The sequence below is a fragment of the Chroicocephalus ridibundus genome, chromosome 7 (assembly GCF_963924245.1).
Source record: "Chroicocephalus ridibundus chromosome 7, bChrRid1.1, whole genome shotgun sequence".
In the NCBI taxonomy this organism is placed as follows: Eukaryota; Metazoa; Chordata; class Aves; order Charadriiformes; family Laridae; genus Chroicocephalus; species Chroicocephalus ridibundus.
This window is the reverse complement of record NC_086290.1, coordinates 21091015-21104300: the sequence shown is the minus strand read 5'-3', so window position 1 is coordinate 21104300 and position 13286 is coordinate 21091015. Positions and strand designations below refer to the sequence as shown.

Below are 13286 nucleotides of genomic sequence, written 5' to 3'. Positions count from 1 at the left end.
ACAAAACCTTGTGCGAGCTAAGTCCCATTTTAGTACCAGAAATCAAGAGTTATTTGTTGCATAATCCAAAACACTCTTTACTAATGACGTAATAGAGAAACAGTTCATTTATAGTGAAAGTAGTCCAGGGTGCTATATCATCATACCTTAACCATCTTAAAGTCAGCTGAATTTTCCTTTGGGCTACACTCCATTTTGTATCATGTCACCCCCCTTCCAGAACTCCATTCTCTCTTGCTAGCAAGAAATTTCTGCTGAAATATCTATTGAAAATACTTAGCTTTGTTCCCTCAGCAAATTCCTTCACTTGTCTTGCGGACGTCATGGTTATAGTACACGCTGAAACATTTAAATCACAAGCCTTTACTCTCCTCTAAGATAATAAATCAAATGGAAGGATTTTAATTTTTTTTTTTTAATGCTGGATTACATGTCTAAAAAGCAACTAAAACATCTTCAAGTGCCTCACATTATCTACAGCTCTTCTGGATGTCATGTCAGAGTTTATTGCAGGGGGTTCTCTGGCTCTTTCAATGCCTTTTCTTTCAATGTAAAGCACTTTCAGCAACAGTATTATGCTCTCCTCTTCCCCCATGCAGGGGGAAAAAATAAATACTATTACATATGCAGCACGTAAAAACTCATATGTCAGTCAGATGGCTATGTAAACTACTGAAGGTTACCAGAAAAGCTAGCATCAAGTGTTAACCTCCATCTCACCACTCTCTCTTATACATCCAGGAGAGTAATCACACGTGCTAAAGGCTTCATTTCAGGCAAGGACAGCTCAGCCTTACTCCCACCAGGACAAAGCAGGTTCTAAATGTTCTGGGACTCCAGGGCCTGTGCATCTGGGCAGCTCCCACCCATGAACAAGAGGCACTACTGGTCCTTCATGGCTCCATCCGGTCATGACACCATTAACTGCAGTGGGCTCACCACACCAGAAAATTTTGTTTCATCACCCTCAGGAGTAACTGCTGAGTCACACTAGCGTGAGTATGAAATTACATGAGTACTATTAATAGATCAACTTAAAACTGAACCTTAGTGTTACGTCTTCTTACTTCTGAACTGGCATCCTGATGTCTTAAATTGGAGCGCTAGTGTTGAAAGCTGTTTTTTGTGTCAGTATGGCTTAGCGAGCCCCTGCAGCATCACTGTTAACCATAGCTCATGCCAATGCAAAAAGTGGTTTGATAGCAGATGTCAGTCTATTCCATTCTGTGTTAACTCCTAACAAATGCTACCTTAAATCCTGTGAGAAAATTTTTTTATAATCTAGAGAACAACATCTGATCTTTATCAGTTTTTGTAAATATATTTAGCCATATGTAATTTGTCATTAATGCACGCTTAAGGACAACTTACCTTTTGCAAGTGTACAGCTCAATGTTATAAATATCAGAATAAAAAGATGGCAGAGACCTGTGATTCCTTCATTATGAAAAAAATTAACAATGTCGATCAGCAGTTTTCAAAATCAGTAAGCAGTTGACCTGAGATTTAACAGTATGCTTTATATGCCATTGTAGCCACTGAAATGTTTTGTTGTATAAAATTACTGGAAACTGTCCACCAGAGAGAGCTGTTGCAAAATTTTTTTCCAACACCTATTGAAAACCATTCTTTCATTAACTTATAACAAAAAATTACTACATTCACCATGATAGGTGCAGATGAATCATGTAATAAACATGTATTCCAAAGAAAGTGTAGGCAGAAGTATCATTAAAGGGCAAATGGATATACCTAACAAGGCATTTCTTTCGATTCTTAAATATTTATGTGCTGATTAAATTTAAAAAAAAAAAAAAGGCAACAACCAAACAAAAAGCCCTCAAACAAAAACTGTTTCTCCTCATGCTATCAGACTATGAGGAATGGGAGAAATGCTTGAAATTTCACAGAGCATCTGCAGAGGGTCTGGAGGAGGAGGTGCAGCACTAATTCTGTCTCTGTTAGACGAGAGAGGAATGTCTAGTGACTGCATAGTAGAAATAAAATGCACAATGCGCTGGCAGCCATGATGTAACGTAGAAACCTGTTTTACTTCATTGCAAACAAATGGACAATATATATTGTACAATATATAATAAAAATACAGCCAATACAAGTGCCACTAATTAACAAAAAACCTAATGTTAAAACTTAAAAATGCTCATTTTTGTAATATATACACTGCAGTAATAAGCCACAATAAATACATCAAATTCCATATCATTCATAATAAATACCGAAAATATAAATACAGAAGAATACAGTTAATTTGAATAAATTATTACAACATAAGGTCTCGGTTAAGTTCTGTTGAATATTATTGTAGCTTATATTACCCTTTGGCATCGTTGATGTTACAACTTGTTTTACAAAAAGAGAAAGGAAATTAAGGAAATACTTAGTTCATGAAGCTTAAAATTATTTCCATGTACAGATTTTAAGATGAACTTTCTTTCCCTTTGCTTCTTCAAACAGTCTAAAAGCAGCAGTCAATTTAAATATTTGCTTTACTGTTGAGATTGCCATAATTTCAGTATGCAAGATCATCTGTAATGGAAAATGTTAAGTACTTAACATAATTATTTTTCTTGAAAATTAGTAAAGTTAGAAGTAATGTACAAATTTTAAACAAATGGCTGCAATTACACCACAATTTTACGAGTCCCATTTGAATGGATTACATGTCTGAAAGACCATCAACTTAAGAGCTTTTGAATTCATGCTGTGGTGTATTATTTTTCACTTGCCAAAAAAAAATTTCAAAAGCAATTTTATAGTCTTATGGGGAAATATATATATATGTAAAATATATATATATATACACAGAGAGAGAGATGAACCTTCTAAAAGACAGGGCTGGACTAGACGGTGTAAATGTTATGTAGTTTGTTAAAAAAATGAAAAGACTTTAAACATAAAAAATGTAGTAAGTGTTGGTTTTGTTTGTGTTTTTTGCAAAATTGATACATATTAGCTGTAGATAGAAACAAATCAATATAACCAATTGTCTTGTTTTATGTTAACAGGTATTAACAAGTACATAAGTATTAATAATTTTATTTGTAAAAGGTTTTTACACCAGACTGCAATTTAAGTTAAAAGACTGACTTTACTAAGACAATATTACAGGCTGAGGCTCTTAGGAATGGATTTGTAATCTACAGATTTTGACTATTTTTGCACTGTTAAATGTCTAGCGCTTATTTTACATCAAACACTTTTTTAACATGTTTCACAAACTACACTTCAGACGTATTTCCATAGAAGTGCCTACAATCAGTCAATTAAAAGAAGGACCCAGTTGTTAAGCATTGTTTACATGGGCATTGTTATGTGAGAACTGAAGTGGTGGTATTTGTGTGAAATGGCTTGAAAAAACAGCATGCTTGCTTCTGGTTTTGTTTTAAGAGAACCAGCTGCCAGTGCACACCATGATGCAATCTTTTCAAGAAGCTAAAAACTCGTGCTCAATCTGTAGATCAGAAACTCACAAAGAGATGGCTGGTTCGTTACAGTGACGCCCAGTACCCCAGCAAGGCTGACCTTCACCCATGCTCCAACCCAAAAGTTCATTCTTAAGAACGTCTTTAAAAAGTTTAAGATGGAAAAACCTAGAAGAATTAGCTGCCATAATGTAGTAAGTCTCACTTGAAAAGCCCAAGCTCAAATGATAATAAAAAGGACACCTATTTATTCTTTCCTTTTAGTGTCTCTTGTTAGCTGAGAAACATGTTATATTAGAACATGTGCCTGGGAGCAGGGTTAATTAAAACGATACTGAACGTGACTTTGCAGTTGGCAAAGATGAGATAGCCATGCTTCCAGGGCGTTGCTTTGCTTTGTAGTTTTTACCCCATGCTTTTGGATAAGTCTTTTATTTAATGTCCGCCTGTATACAACTAGTCTATCAAAATGAGATTTCCTGTTTGCACTGAGTTCATGTTTGGTTTTAAGTATATTAAACAAGAGAATTAATATTATGATCTAACATGGCCAAGCTTGTAGTGAACATGCATATACTTTTCCATCCTTGCTCTGGGGATATCTTAATTTCCTTTTTTCCCTTCCTTTTCTTTTATATATGATGTTTTCTTTTGCCCTTTAGAAGAAAAAAATTGTCCTCATCAATCTAGCTCTAGGCTTCACCCTTCTTTTCCTTTAAATTGCCCTTTCTGTCCTCCACTCATTCACTCCAGGGTGTATCCACCCATGCCTCAAGACAAAGGATTCTTGTGTTAGAACAGTGATGTTCATTTGTATCTTCCACCATTTTTCCTGTCCATCAGGAAGAGCTAATCCAGTCTTCATGGCTTGTTGAGAAGAACATACACAGGAGGGAAACTTCTTTTGACTTGGTTCTATTTGACATTCATTCATAAAATACCTAAGTAAAACAAAACTGTCATTGCTAAGATCCCCATTAAAATAATTGAGTAAATAAATGAAGCTTGCCTTCTGACCTTTTTTTTTGTTGCCAACCCCAGCCCTGGATGAAGGACTATCAGCTTCTCAATTGAGAAGTGGCAATACAGAGCATCATGAATATGGTTCTCCAGTCAATAGGACTTTCTGTGTAGTGGGTACCATCCTATACAGCAGTACAGCAATGCTTTTAACTCTTCCTTTTTAACATCTAATTCATGTCTATGTTATAAAAGAGTGGTTTTAATTTATTATTTATTACTTATATTAGAAGAAAGAGAAAAAATTTTAACAGTAGTTTGAAGGAAACTTTGTGTTCCCCTAGGTGATGGTTTTCTGCTTTCCCTAATCTTGGATTTTCATGCTGTACTGGGGGCTGTGCTGTATAAAGAATGACATTCTTCCCCTGGATCTACATGCCTCAGGAGACAACAAGGACCCCCTACCACATCTCTGCAGCCTGTGGGGCAGATTTCCTTCCTATTTGTTTATGTGTATGGAAAGGGAGAGTCTATAGACCCCCACTGGCATCACTCCCTCATGACTCTCATATTCACAGCCAACGGGGGACTATTTTTCACCACAGTTCCGATCTATCTACATGCTAATGTTAAGTGAAAAACAAAATGAAGTCTTTTAGCAAAATAAAGGACATATAACACGGAGGACACTAGAGTTACCCTCGTGCTCGATTTTAATCAAAAGCCTTACTGTACAACAGACCTTTCCCAGAACAGAAAGATGAATGGGGGAAGGAAGAAAAAAGAACAAGCTGCAAAACAGATGTTTCATGAATTGGATGTTCTTATAAAAAGCAAAATTCTTGGTATCAGCCATTAGGGTAGCAGAAAGTTCTCAAGGATGTTATAACTTTCCTCCTTAAGTGAAAACAATACTCTGGCATATTTATTAGCAATAAAATTGAAAGCCACCTCTGATTCACAAGTGGGAAGAGACAGTGAACAGGAAGCACTTATGAAGAACTCAAGCGTGTGTTGACTCAGACGTCTTTACAACTAAATCGCACTTGTTCATCACTTTACAATGTTCATGCTTTGGACTTCACACTTCTTGGAGAAAATGGACAATTAGTAATTTGCACATGGACAGCGAGTACAGAAAACAGCAAAATTAAGGAATATGTTAAAAATTTGGAAACATTGAAAAGGCAAATGTTGAGATTTCTCATGCCAAGAACCTTGTTAATGAACTAGACTCTGTTTTGAAAATAACACTAGATTTCTACCATTTTAAAAAAATAGTAATCAGATTTAATATTTTAGAAATAAATTCCATAGAATATATTCTCTGAGTTAATTCTAGTTTTTCTAAGTATTTTACATCAAATGTTCTGCAACCATAATAAAGTAGATGACAGAATTACTCTTTAGTCCCAGTGGGAAAGCATAACACTCCTAAACACTTAAGGATATTAACACTCCTCTTCTGTACCTGTTCCTGACTGCTTCAGGAAAATAAACAACTGGCACAATGATCATGAGTGTATACAACTCATGAGCTATAACATGGGAGTTTCTTATTTAGCGAATGCCTTTTAAAACAATATCACGGGTCTTTTTTGCTTTAGCTCTGAGTAAGGACGCCTGCTTCGCTACAGGAGCAGCATAGACAAGGAGTTTCAACAGGGAGAATTCAGCTGGCAAAAGAAGACAACATGCAGAGGAGTAAGACTGCCTGTTGCTGCCAAGTATGGTGTTGCAGGCAAACTGCAATCCTGCTGCTCAGATGTTATGCACTGCACAGGTAAATGCTGTATATTCAACACAGCTTTTATTCTAATTTTCACTGCGAACTTTATCGTTAAACTTTTGCTCATTAACCCAGTCCATGGAAAGGAGAGTTTGCTTTTGCTGTGTTTCACATTAGTGAGAAAATTTCTTTTCATTTTTGAGCTGGATTGGGCTTTATTGGGAAAGTGACTTAGTTTGCAGTATAAAAATTTAGCTATGATGCCAAAAAAAGAGGAAAAAAATGGTGTTTTGCCTGGTTTATAGAATTTTTTTTATCACATTGTCTCTGAGTACCTTACAAACCATAGCATAGAAAAATGGAAGTGACACAGCAGGACAAAGGCAAAGCCAACAGAACCCAGGTCTCCTCTATCTGAGCCCAATACTCTCTATGCCGTATTCACATTTCTATCAAAGAGTCAGAAACATCTGGAATATTAAAAAAACATAACACATGTTCTGTTTTGCATACAAATGTACGTATACAATCTTTAACAAACTAGCTGTGAAGATAGCCTCTCGACTGCGAGGCAGGGAATGCTACCTGATCAGTTTGTTAGCACGTTTACCAAAATACAACACCCAGGTAAGATTAGAAACTGGATCTGGATCAGTCAGCAATCGAGTGAGTAACAACGCCATGCAATTTCTGCAGAACTTAGACAAAAGACAGGATCGTTTTGTTAACAGATCAGTGAGCAGGCTGAACCACGTTTATAGCAAGTGATGGTACTATGGTAGTGTAATCAATGGCCTTAAAACAAATAAAAGTAAACTCAAATTATGATTCACTAGCAGGACTTAAGTAAATGAAAAATATTAAAAACTTTACAAATCTAGAATTTTCTGATCAAAATGGCATAGCGCTCATCAAAAAATTTTATTTTATTTTATTTTAAAAGGAAAGAAATATTAGAAACTTTTACTGACCAGCTTTTATTTTTTAAGAATGGTCCAGTAGGCATGAGTTGTAGGTCTTAGGAAACAATTGCAATTGCTGCAATTTTGCCAGAAAAGCTTTAATTTTATGTCTAATGTCAGTTAAAGCTTTATATATAAACTTTAACAATGCATTTTTTCCAAGAGGCAAAGTTCACATTTTATATATATATTATACACACACAGTTTTAGGTGCTGTACCAGGGATCTTCTGTGTGAAAATTCTGTTTTATTTTAACAGAGGGAAATGCTTTTGTTATGACTCATTTTTTTCTGAACTATGTCTTGTAATTGTGAACTATCTACCCAATGTATTACCTGGCTTCTTAGGCGTGATTATCAGTAGCCAGGTATCTTGGGAAATAAAGCTGATATCACTAAAGTAAACATTTCCACAAATGATACGCTGTGTCAATACAGAAGCAAATGCTGCTGTTTATCATTTAGTAACGTAATACTTTTATCATGAAGAAATAAGATTACCCAAAAGGAAAGGACTGGTTATCAACATGAATATTAACCAACTGGGAAATGGGACGTATCATATATTAGCCCATAGTAGTATCATACTAGCCCAGAAAATACCATTAAAATATTTTCCATCGCATGATTTATGTTTATTTTTCCTTATATGAAAACTACTTTTTTCTTCTAAACAAAATGTGAAAGTCTAATCAAGGGGTGGGAATCTTGACTCTCACTTGATTTCTACGGCCTGCTCCGGGTTTCACAGTTAGATTAGCCTATCTGTTTTGGTTGGGGCTGTGACTATGGCAGGTTTTTTGACTCTAGTCAACTCATACATGCTAGAAAAGGCCTTACCTTTGTTATTTGCTGGTATAGAATTGCCTGGGGAACACGTTTGGCCTATATTGAAAAAAGAGGTTTCTGGGTTTCTCTCTCTGTTTTCAGGCTTGTTGATATTATTAGCACAGCTACCAGAAAATCTCCGTGAATTTTAAACAGACTTGACTTTGTAACTTGTTGCAAGAACTAAACAAGATTTGTTTACTTTGTGTCCTGAGATCAAATCTTGATCACAAAACATCAGACTGGATCAAAAGAAAGGTATTACTAACTATCTAATCTACCTTATCACCAGGTAGTACAGAATATTTTTTCAACATAAATCTTTATTCTGCACATTTTACTTTGTGACTCCCAGGAATTAACTACTTTAAGCCAGCAAATATAGTGTAGTGCAAGTTCTTTAAATAGTCACTGCCTTCTCTACCCTATCAGAAGCTAGTGCGTGTTATCCTGTGCTGCAACCTTTAGAGAATTTAGTTGTATTCACCCCTGATGTCCCAATGGCACGGAACATACACATCAAAGTACTCGGAAATTTATACAGATGCTAATATTAAGGAGGCCTGGAGTCTGAAGCCTGTGCCAATGGAAATATTAAATAACTATCATCTCAATATTTTAAAGGTAGCTGATATGTATTTTATAAAGTTAATCACTTACTGTGCTTGCTGATATTATTAAAGATATTTTCCATGTGAAAGCACAGGGGCCAAGAAAATAACTTCTTATTGCTCGGTAAGGGGGTGAATAATGAAACAAAATATTTCATTTAAGTTTCCCCTGAGAGAAATACCCTGGTAAAATGTGCGTGATCCTCCAGTAGCCAACACACTCTGAGGTTAAAAAGCTGCTACTGATTCACAGCTACTGTCCCAGCTCAAGTAGAAGGGATTTGTGCTTTTGGTGCTGGTGTTGAGTGAGAGTGCCAGATTTAAACCTGTTGTTAATACAAGATGCGGATATACACGGAGGTGTTACATTTGCCCATAGAATATCCTAAACAGAATAATATTATTCTTATTCTTAGATACAGAACTTTTTATGAACTAACATGTTTCCCTTTAAAAATAAAGTTGGGAATTTGCTATATGGAACTGGAGAATACACGTGCTTACCTGGCTACTCGGCCTTTAGGGAAAGACTAGAGTGTTCTGTGTCTAAGAGGAAGAGAGGCTAAAGAACTGCTGAGCCAGATGATAACCACCATGACTGCACTTCCCCAGGAGATCGAATACGTTGCAGGCATGGAATCCAGTCCCTAGAGAATCAGGACTTTTCAATGCAGTTCATATAAAACATGTAGGACTTCTTGTGGAAACAAGTAAATAAAAAACCTTTCCAGCTACTACATGGAGTAAAAATATTTTGCTAATTTAGCATAAAAATAGGAAATCACTTTGCCCAGATTTCATATCAAAACAATGAAGTCAGCTTATTTTTTTTGAAAGCATATTTTAAACCTGTCAGTTTTTCTACTGGAGTACTGTACACAATGTCTTAACGAGCTTCTAACCAGAAGTCACAGTTACAGAGCTAAAATTTACACTGTGTTTACATGCATACTGTTAACCATCTAGATTTGACACAAATAAAAACTAAGATGCTGATCCTTATTTTGACAAACAAGACAGGGTTACATTTCAACCCAATTTTCATATTAGAAGAACAAAAATGTTTAAATAAACTTTGAAATCAAAGTAAGGCAGTGCAGGATTATCAGTGTAGAGAAACGCAGGTTCCTATACCTCCTTTTCTAGAAGAAAGCAAGGTTGGTTAATAAATTAAAGGTTGAGATACAGCGAGATACAGCAGGTATTTTAATTCCCATTTCATTTAAAAACAAATGGAGTACAAAGTAACGAATATCCATATGATGCACGTGCTAGTTTGCTTGCAAACTTTAGCAGATACAAAATTTCTGAAGCTCTTTCCTCACTGAATCCACTGGTTCCTAATTAGACCAAATGACTCTGTACATTTGAGACACAATCAGAAGTCCACAAAAGCCAGTCTCATATTTCATAAAAAACTGCTAAATATTTAGGAAATCTAGACACTTCCACATTTTTTTCCATGCTTCATTTAAACTTTGATCAGCAAGACTCTGCTTTTATAAATTACCTACTGACATACCCACAAACTGGCTTGGGAAAAACACACAGGTTTTGTTACAATGAATTTTAAGATCTTACATACACCTCAGACTCTGGAGCTATGGCATTTCTCCAAAATAATTCACAGTTCCCGCAGTTAATACAGTACTGCAAAATGGCACTAAAGTGCATAAGTATCTGAATGTTTGCTGGGCTAAAAAGGTGCTGTGCAAGCTTAAGCTAATGCTTTGCCATTATATACAAGATAATTTTTCTTTGGGGAGGGAATACTAGTTCTGGAATGCCACTGATTTTAATTTTAATGGAGGATTGTCTACCTTTCACCTTTCTAGAAGATGTAAATGCCCCCTTTCTGACTCTTCTGTTTGTCAAGAACAGTAAAAGAGAAAATAGTACACTCTAGCAATGCATTTCAAGATAATTTACCAGAAATGGTATTTAAAAAACAAACAAACAAAAAAAGGAAGAATACATGGTACTCCAGATGAAAAGTGGACATGCTCTTTGTAACTAGCTATGGATCTTCTGCTCAAATGAACATGCTGTTCATTTTTATCAAAATGTGAGTACTAAACTACCATAAATAAAATACATACAGTACAGAACAATTAAAACTTTTTTGTACAGTAGTTACTTTTACATTAAACTTACCATCTTTTCAGATATGTTGAAAATTAGGACTCTAAACATGATTATTTCAAAGTATCATTTTTAACAATCTTGCACAGGCCCGACAATCAAAAACACGAAGCTTTGATTCAGATAGCTTGGCAGGTTTCACATACTTTGACAGGTAGGCTACTTTGAAATATGTTGGGTGTGTTTTTAACTTATGTGTTATCAAAAAGTTTCATTATTTTTATTTAAATCTTTACATGAACTGTTTTTGTGCAATACCACTGCCAGTGTAGCTTGAGAAAACAAAATGTGTCTGGAACATTGACTATAGTCCACGTGTTGTCTACCTCTTAAAAAAGTATGATTCTAGGAAATCCAATGTGAGTGCATTTTAATACAGGCAGTCAGTCCTAGAATAATTTTAATATTAAACAGGTACCGTTTCTACCACTGGTGATTTGATGCACTCTTCGTGCAGTCTGCTCTTTTCTGGGAGGTTGAGCGAATTCTCAGCAGGGTGCTCTTGTACACAACTGTCGCCATTCAAAGCTGAAACAAAGCCATCTTGAGAAGGACCTTTCAAGTATGAGTGAAATTCCACTTGAGGGTGACTTGGCCTATGCTCAGTGTATAAACTGTTACATGGAGCACTGCTATCACCTTCAGAAGATGAGCAGCAAACAATCACTGAGGGATTTGCAGAAGGGTAGTGAGGGCTGCTAAAAGTTTCCTCTGATTGCCGTGTGTAGTCAACAAACTGTTCTGAAGTCATGTTGTAAGGCACCAGAGAAAGGCTACCATTCTTGACAGCATCCCTTTCTGAATAAGTCTCACCGATCTGGTTAGCAGTGCCAGCAACATGGTTCTCTATTTGGTAATACAGATTTGAAGAGTTAGTATAGTATGAGGCATTTTTAGAGTGGTTTTCATGCACAGCAGTTCCATCAGAGTAGCAAAGCACAGAAGGAAGAGGCACCATATCAGCATGGGAGCCCATGCTTTCTACAAAATCATCTGCTTTTTCTTCCTCGTCATCTTCCTCCTCATCTTCCTCTTCCTCTTCATCATCATCTGATTCACTAGGGGCTAAACTCTGTGTGCTAGAATCTGTAACTCCACTACAAAAGCTACTCCCGTCTTCCTCTTCCTCCTCTTCCCCTGGGCAGCCCAAGTCCTCGGCTGCCTGAGAATGGATAACTGCAGCCGGAGGTTCTGTTTCAATCTCAAAATTTTCTGCAATTGAATATTCAGCCGGATGGGGTCCTGGACTCATAGAACTAGTGTGTGCACTTATCTCACTGTGGCACCCATTTAGTGCTGGAACTTGCTGCTCTCTATTTTTCTCCAATTCAAGTTTCATTATTGTGTGCAAAAAGTGAGTCCGTACACGGATAGGATTAAATTCAATTCTACCTGCTGTATTGCTACACCCTTCTTTAGTGCAACCGCATGGAAAAGACATACGATCCACCTTTTAAAAAAAAGAATACAGGTTAACAATACATAGCATAAGCCTGGTGCTATGACAGAAACTAGACAGCCTAGAGAAATACAATACTGAAGTGGGGTTCACCTTGAGAAGTACTTGGAAGAATAGTGAAAGCTAACAATAATTCAGAGGGTTAGCCCTGGAATTTAGCACTGCTGATAGGAACAGTAAGGGACCCATACATGCAACAATGTTGCAGCGCAGGAAAAATAGATTTTTGTTCCCTAGGTGAAAGCATTACACAGTGGAACAAAAAATAGGTAGCTCTTCTATTTATGGATCTGCTACAGCTTTACTTCATGTTGTGCTCAAATACAGGCGAAAGCATAACCAGAAACAGCTTTAACATTTGGTAAAAAGAATGGAAACTAGAAACCTATTGAAACAAAATTAATTATATATAAAAACCTTTATAAAGTTCCCAATGGGGACGCCTGACCACAGAACGTAGGAATAAAAAACTCAAGTACATTTTACAAGATATTCCAGTCAATTGCAGATGCAATAGTGTAAGCTCAACAGATGATGGGCAGTCTATCTAATGACAGGCATCTTAAATTTCTAAAAATGTGACTGACTCCACAAGTGGGACGGTTCAATTTGATAGCTTAAGGTGTGCGATTTTCAGCTACACTGTAATATCTAAACATCAAACGCAATGCAGAGGAGAACCATATAACACAACGTAGTACATCTTCCCAACACGTGAAGATGAAAACAGGAACAGCAAAGAGAATATATTATTTAAAATAGCAGGGAAAGTTAAGCTCGGATTTAAGAAACAATGAGAAATGCATTCAGGAAGAAATCAACACAGTTGCATAACAGCAACTCAGGAGAATTAGTGGAAATGTCTTTTAGGGAACATTTTGGGACATTTACAGCTGTACGTAGGACACTTTGTAAACGTACAATATGAAATACCTTTTCAGTCTGCAGCAGAAAAACTGACTGCTATATTAGCAGATGTATTTTTTATTGCCTACATGCAAATTTATCATGCATGTGTTTTAAGTATCATGCATGTTAAATAAAGGATGGTACCAGAGAGTTTCATTTATTGATTCTCACTGAGTTTGGACTATAATTCGCATTTGGACAGTATGTAAATTGTCTCTAAAATAAAAGGTAATAAATATCCCT

At 36.2% G+C, this 13286-nt stretch overlaps 1 protein-coding gene across 4 annotated transcripts in view; it reads right to left on the bottom strand.

Annotated features, from left to right (window-relative positions):
- Nucleotides 1–2102: 2102 nt before the first annotated feature.
- CSRNP3 (cysteine and serine rich nuclear protein 3) overlaps nucleotides 2103–13286 on the bottom strand; it is a 114267-nt gene continuing 103083 nt past the window's right edge. For all 4 annotated transcript variants that reach the window (XM_063341720.1, XM_063341719.1, XM_063341722.1 and 1 more), the window contains one exon: nucleotides 2103–12125. In XM_063341720.1, coding sequence (XP_063197790.1) covers nucleotides 11082–12125 — 1044 coding nt within the window. In that variant the 3' untranslated portion in view covers nucleotides 2103–11081. The remainder of the gene's footprint in view (nucleotides 12126–13286) is intronic.